The sequence below is a fragment of the Eleutherodactylus coqui genome, chromosome 3 (assembly GCF_035609145.1).
Source record: "Eleutherodactylus coqui strain aEleCoq1 chromosome 3, aEleCoq1.hap1, whole genome shotgun sequence".
Lineage (NCBI taxonomy): Eukaryota > Metazoa > Chordata > Amphibia > Anura > Eleutherodactylidae > Eleutherodactylus > Eleutherodactylus coqui.
In genome coordinates this window covers 16,601,093-16,623,749 of record NC_089839.1, presented here as the reverse complement: position 1 = coordinate 16,623,749, position 22,657 = coordinate 16,601,093, and the positions used below count along the sequence as shown (strand labels likewise).

Genomic DNA, 22,657 nt, shown 5'->3' with positions numbered 1-22,657 from the left:
TGTGTCCGCCAGGGATTGGGAGGAATAGCTTTCGGCTGAATGATCATTTGGCCAATACTTTCTGTCTATCACCAGATTCTTCCCAGATATAGTAAATAATAATAATCACCTTTATTTATATAGTATATGCATATTGGGTTCTGTCCCCATTGGGGTTCAAAATCTATAGTTACCTATCGGTATGCATTTGGAGTGTGGGAAGAAACCCATGCAAATTCCATGCAGATGTGTGGGGTTTAAACCCAGGATTATCAAGCCTTTACCCCCTTAGTGACACGCCCAGAAAATCTCCGAGGCTTGCTGCACTGACCATGCAGTTAAACCCAAGAATTTTTCCATGGACTGCTCTAGGCTGAAATGTGCAGAGCACTGAGCTGTCATCTGAAATCTTCCGGGGTTTTTACTGCATACTCAGCGCAGCAAGCCCCTGAGATTTCCCTGCCATTATATGGTAATAATAAACCTGCCACTGAAGGGGTTAAAGGGTTCTAACAGAATCAGCTTTTATCACCTATTCCTAGGATAGGTGATACAAATCTGATTGGTGAGGGTCTCACTTTTGAGACCCCACTGGTTTTGAGAATGGGTGTTCTGTTTTTCCCCTCCTTCTCACTGTACCCCCTGTAGTGAGGAGGTGATTGAATAGAGCAGTGGCCACATGTGCAGTGCTGCTCTATTCACTTTCAATGAACTGTCGGAGATAACCGAGTACAATCGCCCCACCGATCTGACTTGGATTGCCTATTGCCTTTTATCGCCTATCCTAGATTCTCGTACAACCCCTTTAAGACTGACTCTTCTTCTCTTCCTTCCCACAGATCAGATCCCACCAACAGTTTTCAGACCTGTGCCAGAGGACCACTGCCGATTCATGTTGCCCCAGCTGGACCTTAGGAAACTACATTGCCATTCTTAACAACAGATCATCATGCCATAAGATTGTAGAGAGGGACGTGTCTCACACACTAAAACTCATTCGTACCTGTGCCAAATATTACCATAACGGAACATTGGGACCAGACTGCTGGGATATGGCGGCCAAGAGGAAGGACCAGCTGAAGTGTACGAATGTGCCTCGAAAATGTACCAAGTACAATGCTGTTTACCAGATACTCCATTACCTGGTAGATAAAGACTTCTCCAACCCAAAGAATGTGGATTTCTCCAATCCAGTTTTAAGGCACAGTATGCTCTTCTCCCCAACCGAAAAAGGGGAGTCGATGATGAACATTTATCTAGATAATTTTGAGAACTGGAATTGTTCTGATGGTGTAACGACCGTCGCGGGAATCGAGTTTGGAATCAAACATAGCTTATTTCAAGACTATCTCTTAATGGATACTGTGTATCCGGCCATCGCCATTTTAATTGTCCTCTTGGTCATGTGTATCTACACAAGATCAATTTTTATCACACTGATGACCATGTTCGCCATAATTAGTTCATTGATTGTATCGTATTTTCTCTACCGTGTCGTATTTAACTTTGAGTTTTTCCCCTTCATGAACCTCACTGCACTGATAATTCTCGTCGGAATTGGGGCGGACGATGCTTTTGTCCTGTGTGACGTCTGGAACTACACAAAATTTGACAAACCTCATGCCGAAACCTCAGAGACAGTTAGCATCACCCTGCAACATGCTGCTCTTTCTATGTTTGTCACCAGCTTTACCACCGCAGCGGCCTTCTATGCCAACTACGTCAGCAATATTACCGCAATCAGGTGTTTCGGAGTCTATGCTGGCACCGCCATATTAGTTAATTATCTTCTCATGGTCACATGGCTGCCTGCCGTAGTTGTCCTACATGAACGTTACCTCCTGAACATTTTTACATGCTTTAAAGGTCCTCAACAACGACCTTACAATAAGAAAGGCTGTTGGAATGTAATGTGCCAGAAGGTTCAGGAGTTTCTCTTTGCCGTTTCAGAAGCATCAAGGATTTTCTTCGAGAAAGTCTTGCCGTGTATTGTTATTAAATTCAGATACGTTTGGGTGTTTGGTTTCCTGGCCATAACTATTGGTGGAGCCTATATCGTATGTGTAAATCCAAAGATGAAACTCCCATCGTTAGAACTTTCGGAATTCCAAGTTTTCAGGTCTTCCCATCCATTTGAGCGATACGATGCAGAGTTCAAAAAGTTGTTTATTTTTGAGCGGGTCCACCATGGGGAGGAGCTCCATATGCCCATTACTATCGTATGGGGAATTTCTCCAGAAGACAATGGAGATCCCTTGAACCCAAAAAGCAAGGGCAAGCTCAAACTGGACAGTAGCTTTAATATTGCCAGCCCAGCCTCACAACAGTGGATTCTGAATTTTTGCCAAAAGTTGAAAAACCAAACTTTCTACTATCAAACGGATGAACAGGACTTCACCAGCTGTTTCATCGAGACCTTCAAACAGTGGATGGAAAATCAGGACTGCGACGAACCTTCACTTTACCCATGTTGCAGCCAGTCAGGATTTCCATATAAGCAGGAGGTATTTGAGCTCTGTATCAAAAGGGCTATCATGGAGCTTGAAAGGAGCACTGGTTACCACTTAGACAGCAAGACTCCCGGCCCGAGGTTTGACATTAATGACACCATCAGAGCTGTAGTCTTAGAGTTTAAAAGCGCTTACCTTTTCACTTTCGCATATGAAAAGATGCATCACTTCTACAAGGAGGTTGACGCTTGGATTTCAAAGGAACTCCAGTCGGCTCCTGTTGGTCTCAGCAATGGATGGTTTGTCAGCAACCTTGAATTTTACGATCTCCAAGACAGCCTTTCCGATGGAACCTTGATTGCCATGGGATTATCTGTTGCCGTAGCTTTTAGCGTCATGCTCCTTACTACATGGAACATTATTATAAGTCTGTATGCCATAGTTTCCATAGCGGGCACTATATTTGTTACCGTTGGCTCCTTGGTTCTTCTCGGATGGGAACTCAACGTTCTAGAATCTGTCACTATCTCCGTTGCTGTGGGTCTATCAGTAGATTTTGCCGTACATTATGGCGTTGCCTATCGTCTTGCTCCAGATCCTGATCGAGAAGGGAAAGTGGTCTTCTCTCTAAGTCGTATGGGTTCTGCTATAGCTATGGCTGCTCTGACGACCTTCGTGGCTGGAGCAATGATGATGCCTTCAACTGTTCTGGCCTACACCCAGTTGGGTACCTTCATGATGTTGATTATGTGCATTAGCTGGGCATTTGCCACCTTCTTTTTTCAATGTATGTGCCGTTGTCTAGGACCACAGGGAAGTTGTGGTCAGATTCCGTTGCCAAAAAAGTTGCAGTTCAAAGCCTTTTCACAAGCATTGTCATCAAGTACGACCGAAAGAGGACAGAACAAGGCGAATCACAGTAATAAGTATCAGTTAGACACACGAGGAACAAAGGCAGAAGTGGAACATGAACATTATGAACTGGAGCCTTTAGCATCACATAACAGTAGCACATCTTGAGGGACAAGTTACAGCTACTAACTTGTTGAGATATTGTTTACGCACACAGTTTTGCGTCTTCACCACCCTTGTACACCATATTGTAACATTCTTGGCAGACTATATGTTCCAGGACCAGCTTAGCCTTACATTTGCCTGTATGATCCACTGCCTGCTACATAACATCCATGGCTCATGAGACATGTTCAGTTCTGTAGCCATTACTTGGCTCAGAGTATGGAATCGTTTGGTCAAACCTTACCACCATCAATAGGATGTCCTTCATGCATTATGATGCTTGCTATGTTCTGTAAAGTTTCACTCTAAGCACGCCACGGCCGCCTTCATTTAAGAACAGTGCCACATGTATCTAAAGGTTGTGTGTGGTATTGTAGGTTGCCTCCACGCACTATGAGGGTGGTTGCGTACGTAACGATCTTAGGGAAACTGTTTTTTGTGACATTTTTAACATCTTTTTTTCAAGAAAAAAGTCGCAATCAGGTACTAGCTGTAGATCAATGGGTTTATAAAACAAACTGTAAGGTTTTGGAGGTTTTTTTTGGTGTTTTTCTTCACTTTGGGCGCAATTTTTTTGGGTCTATGCAGTAGTTTTTACCCAAAATGCAGCTTGTTCACTGCATGGTGATCTTACGCCAATCTTCAGTAGCAATGCGCTGGAATATGGCTCACCTGATTAAGAGGCTCATGTCCTGTGTCTCTTGATAAATGAGGCTCATCTCTGGCCCCTGTGTATCAGACAGTCAAATCTTCCTCAACCAAGAGCAGTTTCTGGAGTAAATTATAGTAAATTTGCTGGGCTACAGGAGGCCACTTCCCCTACAATAAAAATCACCTACTTTTCTAGGGAAAAATTGTGCACAGACATACACCAATATTTTTCAGCTTTTTTGTGCATCACTGATGTATGTATGAAAGAAACCTTAGGGAGGTAAGCTGCAATACCAGACACAACCTATGGACAGGTGTGGTGCTGTTTCAGGAAGAAAGCAGCCATATTTTTTCAAATGTGCAACCCACTCAAAGCTTTAGGTTTGCAAATACCCTTCTACAGAGGGCCAATAAACCGGTACCCCATTGTGCATGGCCAGAGGTGGGCAATATGATTTTATTAGGTTCTGCCCATGAGGAACACTCCAGGCAAAACTAACACACTGTGTTACATCTAGTACAGGGCCTTAGAGGGTGGTTCTCTGTGGTGTTTTTCTGAATTCCTGTTCCATGCTCCACCAACAGGCATAAAAGAGTGGATCAGTTTTGCCCAGAGTTCCATCGGCATATGAATTGACCTTAAAGGCTATGGAAACCTTTGTGCATGAAAAATTAACACATATATCTTACTATGTTCCTGCAAAGAAAATGCACTTGTCTTTTTTGCATTGAGTTTTCCTTCTTATGTATTTAGAAAACTTTATACTTGCTTTGCAGGCTCTCCTATGTTCAGGTTTCTGGGTTGGGAATATTCGCAGCACTGATCAACTGGTCTCTCTCATGAAAGTCCACAACCTCAGCCCCCCCTCCCCTCCCGTTTTTCAGAGGCTGTTTTGCATAACCACACCCACCCAATACTACACAGCTATTTGTCAGTCTTTCTCATCTTCTCTTTGAGAATCTGTTGGTCCCCCTCCCCCACACTGCTGATAGGAGCAGAGTGAATTACAGACCTCTGTAATACAGGGTTATTACAAATGATCTTCCTGATTTGAACCCCTCATGGCTCATGTTTAATGACACTCAGAAAAATAAATTTGATATCAATTGAAATAGAAACTCAAACGGTTTTGTTGCACATAATCAAAAATGCTTTCCCCATCAGAGGTGATCAATGTGAGCCCCCTTTGTCACTCATTGAGCCTGTATTTTAAGTTCCCGCCATACATGTTGTAGCGGATCACAACTGACTGATGCAATGGCTTCTGTGATGCATCCTCGCAGATCGTGCATGGCAGGTGGTCAGGAAGGTATGTAGACTCTATCTGTAACACTCCCGCAACTCACTTCTGATTTCAGTTTGAAAATGGAGAGCGCCCCCATCCTGTTGGAAGATGAAACCCAGGATTTCCTGTTCCTGGTTGCTCTGATGGTAGATATCCGAGGACTTTGTGTGAAACTTGCATGGACACACTTTGCGGTTTCCACGCTTACTGGTAGATGACCAGATGATTTTCGCTTACATTTGTCAGTTGCCTCCTCTTTCTTTAAACTTGGAACACCACTTGCGAATTGTGTGCCAACTGGGTGGATCTTCACCAAACTTTTGTTCGAAAATGGCATTGCAATTAACAACAGACCGGTAGACGTGAAAACCAAGGCCACAAATTGCTCTCCTGTCTTCGTTGACAGCTACTTTGTCTCATATCCCCCTAGTGGTGAGAACGGCAGAATAAAACATTTTGGGCTTCATTTAGCAAAACTGTCATAACGGCGCAGCTTTCATTTAACCACAACAGCTTGAGAAATGAAAGCTTCGCTGTGATTAGTGGCTATGAGCAACAAGAACCGTCTTACCGTTAGACGATTTCACTAAGTGAAAATTTTTGAGTTTCTGTTCCCATTGATATCAGATTTATCTGAGTGTCACTAAACTGAGTAATGAGGGTTTAAAATCATTCTTTGCCCTCTGTCCTCATAATCTACTCCTCCATCAACCCCTACACTGTAATACAGCCCTCTGTAATAGTAACTTTCTCTGCTCTCTGTTCTCCTGATCTCCTCCACTAGAGATGAGCGAGCATACTCGCTAAGGACAATTACTCGATCGAGCATTGCCCTTAGCGAGTACCTGCCCGCTCGGAAGAAAAGGTTCGGCTGCAGGGGAGAGCGGGGGGAGAGAGGGAGAGAGAGATCTCCCCTCCATTCCTCCCCGCTCTCCCCTGCCGCTCCCTGCCCGCCGCCGGCAGCCGAACCTTTTCTTCCGAGCGGGCAGGTACTCGCTAAGGGCAATGCTCGATTGAGTAATTGCCCTTCGCGAGTATGCTCGCTCATCTCTATCCTCCACCATCCCTCCAGCATTGTCGTACAGCCTTCTATAATAGCTCAGTGGAAAGGCAGTGAATGCAATCTCACAACAGGGGGAGGGCTAGGAAGGAGCTGTCAGTTTAGTCCTCCAGTCTGCAGTGCCTAGGAAAGCAATGCAAGCATAGAAATCAAACAATCAAATTTTTTTTAGGAAAACCAATTGCAAAAAGTCTTCAATTCCAAAAACACATTGGTTAAAAAAAAAAAGAGTGTAAAGGTGCACATAGCCTTTAAGGTAAGGTGCTAACAAAATGGCATTAAGTCGCCTGCATGATGAAGTTGCATGAGGGTAACTTTTTCATTATTTTTCCACAATTATACATTCGTTACATTTTTTTGTTTTGCCAGTTGAGCCAATAAAAATAATGTTCCAAATCTAGAAGGATGTGTGTAAAGGGAGAGACGAACGTGTACGCCAAACAGATAGCACTTCAGAGCCGCCGTAATGGACGTCGTCCCTCACATTTCAATTTTTGAATGTCAGTTTTAGACCAAAATGTCGGGAACCTGACACTAAATCCGTACGACCCACAAAGTGATGTAACTCATGTCATGGTCAAGTGCAATTCTCTTGATTGTCTTATGCCAAACATTTGATGCCAACGTGCCTGCTGTATTAAGAGAGAGATCAAAGTTTATGTCAATAAAACCATATAGAGTATTGTGTATTTTTTCTTCTAAGTGTGACGCCAAAAACTTTTATTTTTGGAACATCGTGAACATTTTAAGCAACTGTTTAACTTTTCACGAGTGTCAAATTGATTCAGCTGTTGGCAACATCACTAAGTGACATTAAAGGATTGTGCAGCGATAGGAAGCGGTGAATACCTCCCAACCTCGGGACAATGAAAAGAGGGACAATGTTTTTACGGTAGGCCATGCCCCCTTTACTCCAAAGCTTCTTCTACGTGGGCCGATCATCGCACCCAAATGTTTCTATCAATACAAGTTCTCCTGACAATTGGGCTGTGTAAAAGGATGAACAATCAGCCAACAAATGAGCCGAAACTTACTTATTGGCTGATCGCGTAGTCCCACAAAGTCCAGAATGGTTGGGAGATATGAGGGATGGCATATTGCTAGGATACACCATCACTTCCTAATCAGTAAGCTGTCGACAGCTGAAACCCCCACGGTCCTCAGGATGAAGGAGCCACTTTGCTAATTAAGCTCTGCAGTTCCGTTACTGATTTAGTACCAATCCCAGGTACACCGCATACAGGGAACTGCAAGATATCCCTGAATGTAGATATCTTGTATCTTCCCAGCACAACAGAGGACCAGGATTACTGATGTACAGGAGAACTGGTGAAGGGACATCTGTGCCTTCTTTTTCAGGATCGGTGGGGATTTCAATTTTTGAGGCTCCCATTGATTAGTTATGGCATATTTGAGCAATCTGCCGTAGCATTTTAAGATGGGAATAACTCTTTAAGCGGTTTGCAACTTTTGAAAATGGACCCATTGCCTGTGCTCCAGTCCCTACTGAAACAGGAAGTAATGATGTCACTTTCATCTATCACATGATCACTGCAGCCAATCGCTGGCCTCAGAGGTTCGGTGTGCAATGAATGACATGTATCTGCTGAGGCCAGCAATTGGCTGCAGCAGTCATGTGAGCGATTTCTGTTGTTGGGATGCTTATGTAGGCTCTAGAAAGTTGAGAGACTGTAAACAGGAAAAGAGCAACAAAATACACATGGAAACCAGATGGGCACGGGACTCCGCTGAGCTCTTGTCCTCTCTTGTTCGAATCAGAGGCGTCCCTACCATGAGGAGCCCAGCGCCTCAGGACCTCAGGGGGGCAGCACTAGGGTTGGCACCCGGGCGATAATTAAGGGCGGTATTTATTTTTTACCGGCTATATTGATGGACTGTAAAAATAATTGCTAGCTCACCGGGCAGCAAGCTGACAAGCATTTACAACACTTAGTCTGTAGTTTCAGCAGTGGCCGCCACTGCTTAAGGTAAACTGTGACCCCCAACTTCTCCCCCTGTTGTCTGCATTCCTGCATGTAGATGCCAACGCAGACTCTGGGGGGAGAGGTCAGGGGTTAGAGTCTGAGTACGGCGGTGGCTGCAACCGTCAGACCAGAGCTACAGACCAAGTGAGTTAAATGCTTGATGTTATCTGGCTGCTGCCCGGCTGGAGGTCCACCAAGGGAAACACTATTACTACAGGGGCCACTATGGAGGTCACTATTAATACTGGGACCACCAACAAGGGTTACTATTAATACTGAGGCCACTAAGAAGAATATTATTACTACTGGGCAAATATGGAGGTCAATATTATTAGTGGCACCACTAACAGGGTCACTATTACTACTGGGGTCATTAAGAGGGTCACTATTACTATTGTGGCCACCAAGGGGAACACTTAGTATTGGAGCCACTACTGGGGAGCACTATTACTCTGTCACTTCAAACAAGTCTCAATGGTTCAAATATGTGTTGCGTATGACTGTTTTTTTTGCAGGGGTTGGGTGTCACTTCACACTTCGCCTCAGGCAGAATTAAGGCTTGAGGCACCGCTGATTCTAATGATGCGAAAGGCCTACTTTTTTTTCATGTTCTTCTTAGAAGTTATGCATCAATGAATACAATGCATCTTGACAAACAAAAGGGTCACAAGCAAAAGTTACTGTAATTCCAGCACTGTAATCCAGGGTTGACTGGTCCACCAAAATGCTAAGGAACAGGCTCTGAGACAGAAATGGACTCCAGCAAGACAGCCCCATTTGGTGGTGACTTTGGAGCCAATCCCTGGCCATAGGTCTATTTCTTACAGAATGAGTCATAAATAAGCTATTAGGACTGATCATCAATAAGGTCTGTGTGTGAATGCGTACCTCTTCTGTAGAGAGGGACCATCCAGGCCCAAGAAACCCCAGTCTGACATACAGTGTGAACATAATTAAAGTATCCCTACGCAGAGATGTTTAAGGAGATATCTACTGGAATTGAACCAAACTTGGTGGTAATACTATCCAGTACATGCAGACACAATCCATGTAAAAAAAAAGTTCAAAATTGAATTCAGTCTAATAAACTTCCAGGAAAGAGGGTCATGGGATATATGATTCAAGGATAAGACTTCATTGGAAATTGAGTGATGCGGTAATTTTTTTCAATTCCTGCAACCATTTTTGAGTTATGGATGATGCCATGTTGAGTAATAATAAAGTTATCTTTATTGTGGTATAGAAAACACTAATTGCATATCTTTTCAGGTACCAGAAAATGCTATTAACAATCCAGGGCAGAATTAAGTGCCTCATCATTAAACAACACAGAATGTAGGAATTCTGCATCTTGTTCACACATTGGTAATGCCCACTGGCAGAATGCCAAGCGGCTGTCAGGGTCACCCTCCCACAACGTCTATTGCAGCTGCAGTTTGTATGGGTGCCACTTGTGTGTCTTGAGGATCCTTAAGACAACAGGTTGACTCAAACCATTCCCCAATGCCAGTCACTGGTGCGTTTCAGTGAACTCTTCGTGAAAACAGCTCGTTCAGCTGTGGACACCATGGCATTAGAAACACCGCTTGGACCACCAGTCCTTGGTTTGTCCTGGATACTACCAGTTTGCTTGAACTTCTGAATCAGTTTCCTGACAGTTTGTGCCCTCATTGGCCTCTTCCTGGGTGTTCTTGATTGAGAGCCGACTCCACCTCACGTGAACTCCTGCTACCGACCTTTCAAGGTGCTCTCAATTCTGTTCTAGATTGTTAACAGCATCTTCTGGTACCTGAAAATACATGCAATTAGTGTTTTCCATACCACATAATTCACCATAACTTTATTACTACTCAGTTGGGCATCCATAACTCGAAAATGGTTGCCGGTATTGAATAAAATGACTGCACCTACCAATTTCTGATGAAACTCAATTAAATCATGTATCCTATGACACCCTTTCTATTAAAGTTTCTCGGACTGAATCAAAGATGGCAGCCACTTTGAACTTTTTTTTCACATGGATTGCCTCTGCAGGTCCTGGATAGTATTATTACCACGTTTGGTTCAATCACGCCCAATAGATGTCTCTTTAGACTTCTCTGAATTAGGATACTTTAATTATGCTCACCTTATTCATATATTTTCATTTCAGTAGTGGTATGAGTGATAGCCGCGCCAACAGATGGACCACCGGTAAGAAGAGTCTCTCTGTCTGTCCAACAACCTGGATTCTGCGCTATGTGAACTCAGTGTCTTAATAGGGATAATTGAGAGCAGTCCAATCAACCAGAAACCAACTTTCAAATAATGAAATGAACAGAAGGAAATTTTATTAGATGCTGTTTGGCCCAATTGTAACACTGAACTATTCGACCAAAAGGAGAAGAAACCTTGTCATAAGGACACAGGCCATGATCTTCTCGGAGAAGGTTTCGGTCACTAATAACAGAGGCAGATGGGATAGGTTGATCAGTGGTAGTATTATACAGGACTGGCCTCTCGCTGGCCCCAATACCAATACTGTACATGCGGTTATTTATAATCTTCATTCTTGTGACCGTGGGAGGAAGCTTCCTTATCACATGTTTGGTTTCTATTTATGCCAAACATCTCTGCTTCCTGTCAAATGCAAATATTCCAGATATTATCTGCATCAGCGCACATCGGGACAGTGCTTTTCCTTGTAGACTCTTTTAACTTTGTACTGGACCTTTCCTTCCGATGTCATTGTCTGATTACCGGCTCCAGGAGACAAGATATGTCCAAACAACAGGAAATTATATTTCTTTATGACATTACTTTGTCAACGGACTTCCACTGTAAGCAAAATATGAGGAGAGGAGGACGTACCACTGATGTCGTATCGCTGCACAAAGGCTTTATGATTATTAAAGTTCTATACAGTTTTAGGAAGCACTGCTATCCCCTATAGACAATATTATACCTACTGTACTATAATACAAAAATATAATACTGATCCCAATCTAAAAGAATATAACTACTATAATACTGCCCCTATGTACAAGAATATGACTACTATAATACTGCCTCCTATGTACAAGAATATAACTACTATAATACTGCTCCTATGTACTAGAATATAACTACTATAATACTGCTCCTATGTACTAGAATATAACTACTATAATACTGCCCCCTATGTACAAGAATATAACTACTATAATACTGCCCCTATGTACAAGAATATAACTACTATAATACTGCCCCCTATGTACAAGAATATAACTACTATAATACTGCCCCTATGTACAAGAATATGACTACTATAATACTGCCTCCTATGTACAAGAATATAACTACTATAATACTGCTCCTATGTACTAGAATATAACTACTATAATACTGCTCCTATGTACTAGAATATAACTACTATAATACTGCTCCTATGTACAAGAATATAACTACTATAATACTGCCCCCTATGTACAAGAATATAACTACTATAATACTGCCTCCTATGTACAAGAATATAACTACTATAATACTGCTCCTATGTACAAGAATATAACTACTATAATACTGCCTCCTATGTACAAGAATATAACTACTATAATACTGCTCCTATGTACTAGAATATAACTACTATAATACTGCTCCTATGTACAAGAATATAACTACTATAATACTGCCCCCTATGTACAAGAATATAACTACTATAATACTGCCCCCTATGTACAAGAATATAACTACTATAATACTGCCCCCTATGTACAAGAATATAACTACTATAATACTGCCCCCTATGTACAAGAATATAACTGCTATAATACCGCCTCCTATGTACAAGAATATAACTACTCTAATACTGCCCCTATGTACAAGAATATAACTACTATAATACTGCTCCTATGTACAAGAATATAACTACTATAATACCGCCTCCTATGTACAAGAATATAACTACTATAATACTGCCCCCTATGTACAAGAATATAACTACTATAATACTGCCCCCTATGTACAAGAATATAACTACTATAATACTGCTCCTATGTACAAGAATATAACTACTATAATACTGCCCCCTATGTACAAGAATATAACTACTGTAATACTGCCCCCTATGTACAAGAATATAACTACTATAATACTGCCACTTATGTACAAGAATATAACTACTATAATACTGCCTCCCTATGTACAAGAATATAACTACTATAATACTGTCCCCTATGTACAAGAATATAACTACTATAATACTGTCCCCTATGTACAAGAATATAACTACTATAATACTGCTCCTATGTACAAGAATATAACTACTATAATACTGCCCCCTATGTACAAGAATATAACTACTATAATACTGCCCCCTATGTACAAGAATATAACTACTGTAATACTGCCCCCTATGTACAAGAATATAACTACTATAATACTGCCACTTATGTACAAGAATATAATTACTATAATACTGCCCCCTATGTACAAGAATATAACTACTGTAATACTGCCCCCTATGTACAAGAATATAACTACTATAATACCGCCTACTATGTACAAGAATATAACTACTATAATGTAATTGGAGTTATATTTTTCCATCTTCTGCTGTTGCTCTTTCAGTCCTCCCAGTGAACCCTTTGATTTTTTTTATGTCTTTAGTTTTAGGACTGCTAGAATATTAGACCATGGTATTAGTTTATCCCTGTAACGGTTTCCCGCTCGCACCAACGCAGAGTAAATGGAACACTATGTTGCTCATAGATCTGTGTGTCGGTCAGTTCTCTGCTCAGAGGAGAGGTCAATGAGTAAAGATGGTTTCCATGATCTATTCTGAGGTGTGTTTATACCGTGGCCTGTGGGCTTCACATTCAGTCAGGTTGAGGTCTGTGGATACTTTATGGAATATAAGCCTGCTTATTTCCCTGTGATGTCATGCGGTAGAAGCCACTAGCGGTCAGAAAACAAATTTGTGTTAAACACAATTTACGGTACTTTCCCCATCTGCCCGCAGTGTGTATGATCAGGCACTCAGCGGTATAGTATGGGCCCCTCGGTGCCGTCTTACAGATCGAGGTTTGTGAGCATGAGGCTTAACATAGGAAAATACACAAGGATTGCACCAAAGAATTAAAGGGGAACGCTACCTAAATGTTATATAGATATGTCATAAAAATAATACACAGTGTACACCTATATTGTCTACATATAAAACAGCTACTTCAATGGAGGCCGGCCGTGCGTAACCCACACAAAATCGCAGCATGCTGCGGTTTATTCTCCGCGAGCAGAAAATCGCAATCAATTTCCAATACTGGAGTTTAACCCCTTAAGGACACGGCCTATTTTGGGTTTAAGGACGCAACAATTTTTGGCGGATTTTCATCTCCATTTTTCAAAAGCCATAACTCTTTTATTTTTCCGTCGACGCGGCCGTATAAGGGCTTGTTTTTTGCGTGGTGAACTGTAGTTTGTATCGGTGCCATTTTTGGGTACATTGACTATATTGCAAAAGTTTTATTATTTTTTTATGATAACGGAGAGAAAACGCATCAATTCTGCCAAAGATTTTTTGGGGGGAGTTTTACAGCGTTAATCATGCAGCATAAATGAAACAATCCATTTTTTCGGCGGGTCGGTACGATTACAACGATACGAAAATTCTTATTTTTTTTAGCGTTTTTCACGTTTTTGCAATAAAAACCCTTTTTTTTGGAAATCTTTTTTTTTCCCCCTCTATCGCTGCATTCAAAGTCCTGTAACGTTTTTATTTTTCTATGTACGGAGCTCTGTGAGGGCTTATTTTTTTGTGAGATGAGCTGTAGTTATTGTTGGTACCATTTTGGGGACTATATTATTTTTTTCATAACTTTTATTGCATTTTTTGGGAGGCAAAATGCTAAAAATTTGCATTTTGCCTGTTTTTTTACGCTTTTTGTCATACAAAATAAAAAGCATGTTCAACTTTTTGTACACGTTGTTACGGACGCGTCAATACCCAATATGTGCCATTTTAATTTTTTTTTACCTTTTTTTATGCTATTAGAAAAAGCACAACATTTTTTTTTTACATTTTTCTTTTCTTTTTTTTTTTTTACACAACTTGAGTCCCTCTGAGGGACTTACAACCATAGGCGTACCGGTAGGGGGTGCCGGGGTCGCAACCGCGACCCGGCCCTTGGGCTTTAGGGGGCCCAGAGGCCGCCCTCCTGCATATACAGGTTACTTTCACTTTGTACTGTCGGCGGCCGCTTGCTAAGTTAGTGCGGTCCAGCCGACAGCACAAGCCAGGAGGAGCGTAGGAGAAGGGAGGGGTGGGACTTGGAGAGAGGACAGGGGAAGAGGAGGGGGGTGGGGGAAAGAGCAGAGAGGACTTACCAGCACACAGGCACAGCACAGCAAGGCATCGAGTGGCCCAGGGATGAGGTCATCTCCCTGCTGACACTGCATACACCTGCTCTCCTGAGCAGAGAAGTAGTCCAGGCACCAAGGTATCTATCTATCTATCTATCTATCTATCTATCTATCTATCTATCTATCTATCTATCTATCTATCTATCTATCTATCTATCTATCTATGTGTCTGTCTAACTATCTTGCCTAGTCTTATATCTAATCTATCTATCGATCTAATATATCTCCATATCTATCTATCTTCATATCTATCTATCTCCATATCTCATATCTATTTATCTCCATATCTATCTATCTCCATATCTATCTATCTATCTATCTATCTTCATATCTATCTATCTTCATATCTATCTATCTATCTTCATATCTATCTATCTATCTATCTATCTATCTATCTATCTATCTATCTATCTATCTATCTATCTATCTATCTATCTATCTATCTATCTATCTTCATATCTATCTATCTATCTATCTTCATATCTATCTATCTATCTATCTTCATATCTATCTATCTATCTTCATATCTATCTATCTATCTATCTATCTATCTCATATCCATCTATCTATCTATCTCATATCCATCTATCTATCTTCATATCTATCTATCTATCTCATATCCATCTATCTATCTTCATATCTATCTATCTATCTTCATATCTATCTCTGAATCGCTCTCATATCTATCTATCTATCTATCTATCTATCTATCTATCTATCTATCTATCTATCTTCATATCTATCTCTGAATCGCTCTCATATCTATCTATCTATCCATCTCTCTCTTGGGCCTCATGCCCACTTGCACACACAGATTTCACTGTTGAATCCCGCAGTGAAATCTGTACATGCCCGTGGACATGGAGAGAGAAAATACATTATACTCACCTCTCCGGACGCTGCGGGGCTCCCCTCTGTGCTGGCTGGATTTTCTTTCTTCCGGTCAGCGGACGTGCTCGGCACACCGGCAGCGTGCCGCGTGCATGTGCACCAATATTTAAAAAAATGTCCTGTTCTCCCGCGTATCCGCGGCACAGTACAAAAACAGCTGCGGCTGTGCCGCGGATACAAACGTCTTCCATAGGCCTCAATGGAAGCCACCAGAGCCGTCCGTGCGGCAGATCCACAGGAAAATGGAGCATGCTGCGATTTCTTCCTGTGCGTGTGACCCGCAAACCAGGAAGGAATCCCATCTGCATGCTTTTAGCTGCCCTACCGATGCCAATGCATCCCTATGGGCAGTAAGATGCACGGATCTCCCGTGCGGATTTTATTTATAAAATCCACACGTGGACATTGGCCCTCAGGCATAGATACGGGGCGAGGGGGAAAAGGGCCTGGGGGGGGGGGGCCTGAGCTGAACTTTTGCACCCGGGCTCCTGAGCCGCCCCCTGCTTACAACACTGTACTGTTGGTCGCTGCCCTGCCATGCCTTATCGCTTATACAGCGATCATAGGCATTGGCACTACAGGACGCCAGTGTCTGGCATCCTGTTGCCATGGCGACAGGCCGGGCTCTCTGCGATTGTATCGCGAGAGCCCGGCAACTTCTTAAAGGGTGAGCGCTCCATCTGTGAACCCTTCCCGTGCCGCGATCTGCTTAGATCGCGGCAGGGAAGGGGTTAACAGCGGTGGGCGCATCTCCGATGCCCCCCCGCTGTTGCAGCTGGAGGCCGGCTATCACTGACAGCCGTCTCCCGCTGCGGCATAGCGCGAGATCAGTCATGATCTCGCGCTATCCCGATGACATAAGGGTATGTCGTTTTGCGGGAAGTACCAGCCTGCCATGACGTACCCTTACGTGATGGGGCGGGAAGGGGTTAAAAAGCGTTTTGCCATTGAATGCTATGAGCAGTATTTGCTGCAGAGTCCGGAGGCGGTTGCCCACCGCAGACTCCAAAATGCAAATGTGCCCGTGTGCAGGAGGCCAAACTTGTCCTGCGGTTCCATCTCCGCCAGATCTGTAAATGATGAGAGTTGTGGTGATTAGATGTGGTTCCTCCCTTGGCCTATAAGAGGCTCTCGGAGTCTCCTTGTGTGTAGTGACCTCTTCTTCCGCTTGTGTAGAGCTTGTTGACCACTAGATGCCTCTACGATGCAGAGAAGAGATGTCACCCCGTTACCAGAGACTGAGAAGGGCGCATTATTGGGATGTGAGAAGCTGGATGGTCGTATCGATGAATTCTCCCCCACCGGGCCGTTCTAACCAGACTGTTAGGGGGTGTTGGGACCAGCGGATGTGTGAGGGCACACAAGGTGACCGGGCTCAGGACGCCCCATAGAGACCAGCAGTATTACATCTTGTATCCAAGCTAGAGAGGGTACAACAGGGTACTAGAGCCTCCATGCCCACCTTTATCACATCTTGTATCCAAGCTAGAGGCGATACAACAGGGTACTAGAGCCTCCATGCCCCCTGTATCACATCTTGTATCCAAGCTAGAGGCGATACAACAGATCGTACAACAGTGGTACTAGAGCCACCATGCCTACCCTTATCACAGTGATGGCGAACCTTTTAGAGACCGAGTGCCCAAACTGCAACCCAAAACCCTCTTAATTATCGCAAAGTGCCAACACGTCAGGGGGCGGGGCTTAGCACAACGTATGGTTTAACCCCCTGTCGTTCCAAAAAGGACAGGACCGCTTCCAAATAGACAGCATGCAGATTTTGACTGCTTTTTGGATGCGGAAATGCTGCAGAATGTCTTCAGTGGAAATTTCCTTGGAAAATTCGGCAGCATTTCTGCATCCAAAAAGCAGTCAAAATCTGCAGGCTGTCTATTTTGAAACAGCCCATTTCCGCCACCTGTAAACAAACCCCAGCGGTAATAGTGACCCCCCAGCGACCCCGGTGATAATAGCGACCCTCCAGCAGCCCTGGCGATAATAGTGACCCCCCCCTCTCCCCCAGCGACCCCGGTGATAATAGCGACCCTTCAGCAGCCCTGGCGATAATAGTGACCCCCCACCACAGCGGCCCCCAGTATAATAGTGACACCCCACAGCGGCCCCCAGTATAATAGTGACACCCCACAGCGGCCCCCAGTATAATAGTGACACCCCACAGAGGCCCCCAGTATAATAGTGACACCCTACAGTGGCCCCAGTAGTAATAGTGACATCCCACAGTGGCCCCAGTAGTAATAGTGACACCCCACAGCGGCCCTCAGTAGTAATAGTGACACCCCACAGCGGCCCCTGTAATAATAGTGACACCCCACAGTGGCGCCCAGAATAATAGTGACATTCCACAGCGGCCCCCAGTATAATAGTGACACCCCACAGAGGCCCCCAGTATAATAGTGACACCCTACAGTGGCCCCAGTAGTAATAGTGACATCCCACAGTGGCCCCAGTAGTAATAGTGACACCCCACAGCGGCCCTCAGTAGTAATAGTGACACCCCACAGCGGCCCCTGTAATAATAGTGACACCCCACAGTGGCGCCCAGAATAATAGTGACATTCCACAGCGGCCCCCAGTATAATAGTGACACCCCACAGTGGCCCCCAGTATAATAGTGACACCCCACAGAGGCCCCCAGTATAATAGTGACACCCCACAGAGGCCCCCAGTATAATAGTGACACCCCACAGCAGCCCCAGTATAATAGTGACCTCCCACAGCAGCCCCAGTGTAATTGTGATATCCCACAACAGACCCCCATACCCCCCTTCCCCGAGACCCACATACTTACCCCCTCTTGCTCATGGAAGCTCCGTTGCTCCAGTGTTCGGCGTTGCTGCTCGGCACTGATCCAAGGGCATACTGTGACGTCAGTGTGCTGCTGGACGCCTCCTCACCCTGCTCTCGTGGAACCAAGTAGGAGACGTCAGGGGAGGGGGGAGGAGGATACTGGCTGCACACTCATGTCACAGTGTGCACCAGGATTAGCGCTGTTAGCAGCGCCATGAGTGAATGCTGGCAGGGGAGGCGCGTGCCAGTAGGGAGGGCTCTGCGTGCCGCCTCTGGCACTTGTGCCATAGGTTCGCCGCCACTGCCCTATCACATGTTGTATTCAAGCTAGAGGTGGTACAACAGGGTACTAAAGCCTCCATGCCCCCTGTATCACATCTTGTATCCAAGCTAGAGGTGGTACAACAGGGTACTAGAGCCTCCATGCCCGCCAATATCATATCCTGTATCCAAGCTAGAGGTGGTACAACAGCGTACTAAAGCCTCCATGCCCACCCGTATCACATCTTGTATCCAAGTTAGAGGCGGTACATCAGGGTACTGGAGCCTCCATGTCCACCCATATCACATCTTGTATCCAAGCTACAGGCGGTACAACAAGGTACTAGAACCTCCATGCCCGGCCGTATCACATCTTGTATCCAAGCTAGAGGCGGTACAACAGGGTACTAGAGCCTCCATGCTCCCCATATCACATCTTGTATCCAAGCTAGAGGTGGTACAACATGTTACTAGAGCCTCCATGCCCGGCCGTATCACATCTTGTATCCAAGCTAGAGGCGGTACAACAGGGTACTAGAGCCTCTATGCCCACCCCTATCACATCTTGTATCCAAGCTAGAGGCGGTACAACAGGGTACTAGAGCCTCCATGCTCCCCATATCACATCTTGTATCCAAGCTAGAGGTGGTACAACATGTTACTAGAGCCTCCATGCCCGGCCGTATCACATCTTGTATCCAAGCTAGAGGCGGTACAACAGGGTACTAGAGCCTCTATGCCCATCCCTATCACATCTTGTATCCAAGCTAGAGGCGGTACAACAGGGTACTAGAGCCTCCATGCTCCCCATATCACATCTTGTATCCAAGCTAGAGGTGGTACAACATGTTACTAGAGCCTCCATGCCCGGCCGTATCACATCTTGTATCCAAGCTAGAGGCGGTACAACAGGGTACTAGAGCCTCTATGCCCATCCCTATCACATCTTGTATCCAAGCTAGAGGCGGTACAACAGGGTACTAGAGCCTCTATGCCCACCCCTATCACATCTTGTATCCAAGCTAAAGGTAGTACAACAGCATACTAGAGCCTCCATGTCCGGTCGTATCACATCTTGTATCCAACCTAGAGGCGGTACAACAGGGTACTAGAGCCTCCATGCCCGGTCGTATCACATCTTGTATCCAACCTAGAGGCGGTACAACAGGGTACTAGAGCCTCCATGCCCGGTCGTATCACATCTTGTATCCAACCTAGAGGCGGTACAACAGGGTACTAGAGCCTCCATGCCTGGTCGTATCACATCTTGTATCCAACCTAGAGGCGGTACAACAGGGTACTAGAGCCTCCCTACAAGGGGTCAGTTCTCGACAATAAATGATGCTTTTGCTCTGATATTGTAACCCCTATATCAGCGTTACAATCACAGAGAAAATTTCATCTGTACGACAACTTCTAGGGGAAGGGAGGTTACTGACAATGATTGTATATATATATATATACACCTCTTCTAGGGTAGGGCTTTTTTTTGACAATGAGTGTGTAATAAATCACTTATAGATTGTTGAACTAAGAGCCCTCTGACGACCTTGTCTGACCTGACATACTGATGGATGGATTTGGATGGAGTTCCCCTTTAACTCAGTCAGATTGGTACCGTGGTTTTGGAAGAGACGTTGTGGTCTCGGCGCTGTTTTCCTGCAGCCTAGAATACGTTGCTCTTTATAAATGTTTCCCCCCACGTCCTGTTTACAGCATTTTATAGACCCGGGATATTTCGGTGCCTCTTCCATTCGCCCTCTGTGAAGCCGTGTTGTGCGCTGACCTTTGTGTGTGACAATGAGGGCTTTTGTGCTGTAACATTTGGCTCTTCCCTTTTCCGTGAACACAAGAGGTTCCAGTCTGTAAGTGGTGACTATCGATATCCGCGGCAGCCAATTAATGGTCCTGTGTGGTTACCAGCGACGTTCAAAGGCAGCAATTAGTGACAGTGCGCTTTTATGGCCGGTGTAAGTAGGACTTGTGCTGTATGGAAATTTTGGAGCGATAGTTCAAAAATAAATGAAGCCGGCCTTGTCCCCTCCGGCCTGATGTGTCGGTTCTGCCCTGGTTACTAGCGTCACACTGCATTCCAAAATTAGTGCTCAAAATAAACTTAACGAGTAACTGCAACTTCAGAAAACTTTTGACATGTCATAGTTGTAAGGTGTAGGTCCTGAGCCCAGCCGCCTTGTGTGCCTTCATGCATCCACCGGTCCCAACAACCCCTAACAGTCTGGCCAGATGCTTCTCTCTAGTGGTGGTCTGTCGGGAGGTCCTGTGCCTGGTCATCTTGTGTGCCCCCATCCACTGGTCCCAACACCTCCTAACAGTCTGGTAAGACGCTCCTCTGTACTAGTTGTCTGTAGAGGGTGTCCTGAGCCCGGTCATCTTGTGTGCCCCCATCCACCAGTCCCAACACCCCCTAACAGTCTGGTAAGACGCTCCTCTCTACTGGTTGTCTGTAGAGGGTGTCCTGAGCCCGGTCACCTAGTGTGCCCTCACACATCCACTGGTCCCAACACCTCCTAACAGTCTGGTCAGACGCTACTCTCTGCTGGTGGTCTGTAGGGGGAGTCCTAAGCTTGGTCATCTTGTGTGCGCCATCCACTGGTCCCAACACCCCCTAACAGTCTGGTCAGACGCTCCTCTCCACTGGTGGTCTGTAGGGGGCGTCCTAAGCCCGGTCACCTAGTGTGCCCTCACACATTCACTGGTCCCAACACCTCCTAACAGTCTGGCCAGGACCGTCCACCTGTACTGCGCATGCGCCCGCTGGCAGTGACGTGGCAGTGCAGGAATCCCTCGGCACCGCGCCCGCGCAAGACTTCTAGATGAGGTTGACATTTGCATGAGTTTCCGTCAAACCACGGAGGCGCCTTGACTAGGAGAGCTGACAAAATATGACACTTTTGCTAAAATTTGACTCTTTTCAACTAATTTGCATACCAGGCAGGAAAACTTTAAATGGAGATTGTAAAGGTACGTTTTAAGCCCTAACAGCGTTATTTAGCGCAGCTGCAATGTCTGAACAAGCACGACTACCACGTTAGCTTAGATGGGCAATTGTTGTACGTGAATAGCGCATGGCGTCACCTCTTTTTAACGCACTGGTCCATAAAAAAAAAATCGAACATATTAATGACTGCATTCACTTTAATTCGTTCGAGTTCCGTCAGTTTGAAACTATTTTGTTCTGTAAAATGTCGGGCGAAAACTCAACGGACCCCATTATAGTCAGTGGGGTCCATTCTGTTCCATTATAACATTGATCCATTTGGCAAGTGTCATGTATTTTCCTGCTCCACAATGGTGCAAGAAAACAGAACCCGCAAGCGCAGCGTCCCATAGGGAGATCCTGAACACCTGACATACGTTTGAAGCTAGGAGGGTAAAGTGTTTGCTTGTCGCGGGGCACTTACCATGCTCCATCCCGTAGAGACACACGCAGCCAAGGCCAGAGTAACACTGCAGGCCACCTGGGACACCCCTAGGATAGGAAGAGGCCCAATATACAGGATAACAGGGGTTGTAATTGTCACGGGTGACGCCACCATTCCTTCACACACCGGTATGACCCTTGGCGGAGAATAAATGCAGTCTCAGACAGTTTTTTAGTACCAGGGGTCCTTAGGAACAGTTAGAGCTTGGCAAACTTTACTTGAAAACTTTAAACAGGTAATACAAGGCAGTTCTATTAAAGACTTTACAGCACAGGCAAATGACTTCAGACCGTAGTAATTCCACACGGCTCTCATAGGCTCAAAGACGCACATATGTGAACCAAGCATGTTAACTTGCAGTGCCTCCACCCCAATTTGAAGATGCGTGGGTGTGACAATTAAAGGGGTGTACCTCTATGCGGTGATCCAGGCTCAGGACAGCCGTGTA

The 22,657-nt window shown here is 44.7% G+C and overlaps 1 protein-coding gene across 1 annotated transcript in view; it reads left to right on the top strand.

Moving 5' to 3' along the window:
* The window catches only part of DISP1 (dispatched RND transporter family member 1), a 96,269-nt gene extending 89,144 nt beyond the window's left edge, over positions 1–7,125 (top strand). The window contains exon 9 of the mRNA XM_066595183.1: positions 819–7,125. Within this exon, the coding sequence (XP_066451280.1) occupies positions 819–3,449 (2,631 nt within the window). The 3' untranslated portion in view covers positions 3,450–7,125. The remainder of the gene's footprint in view (positions 1–818) is intronic.
* The last annotated feature ends 15,532 nt before the right edge of the window (positions 7,126–22,657 follow it).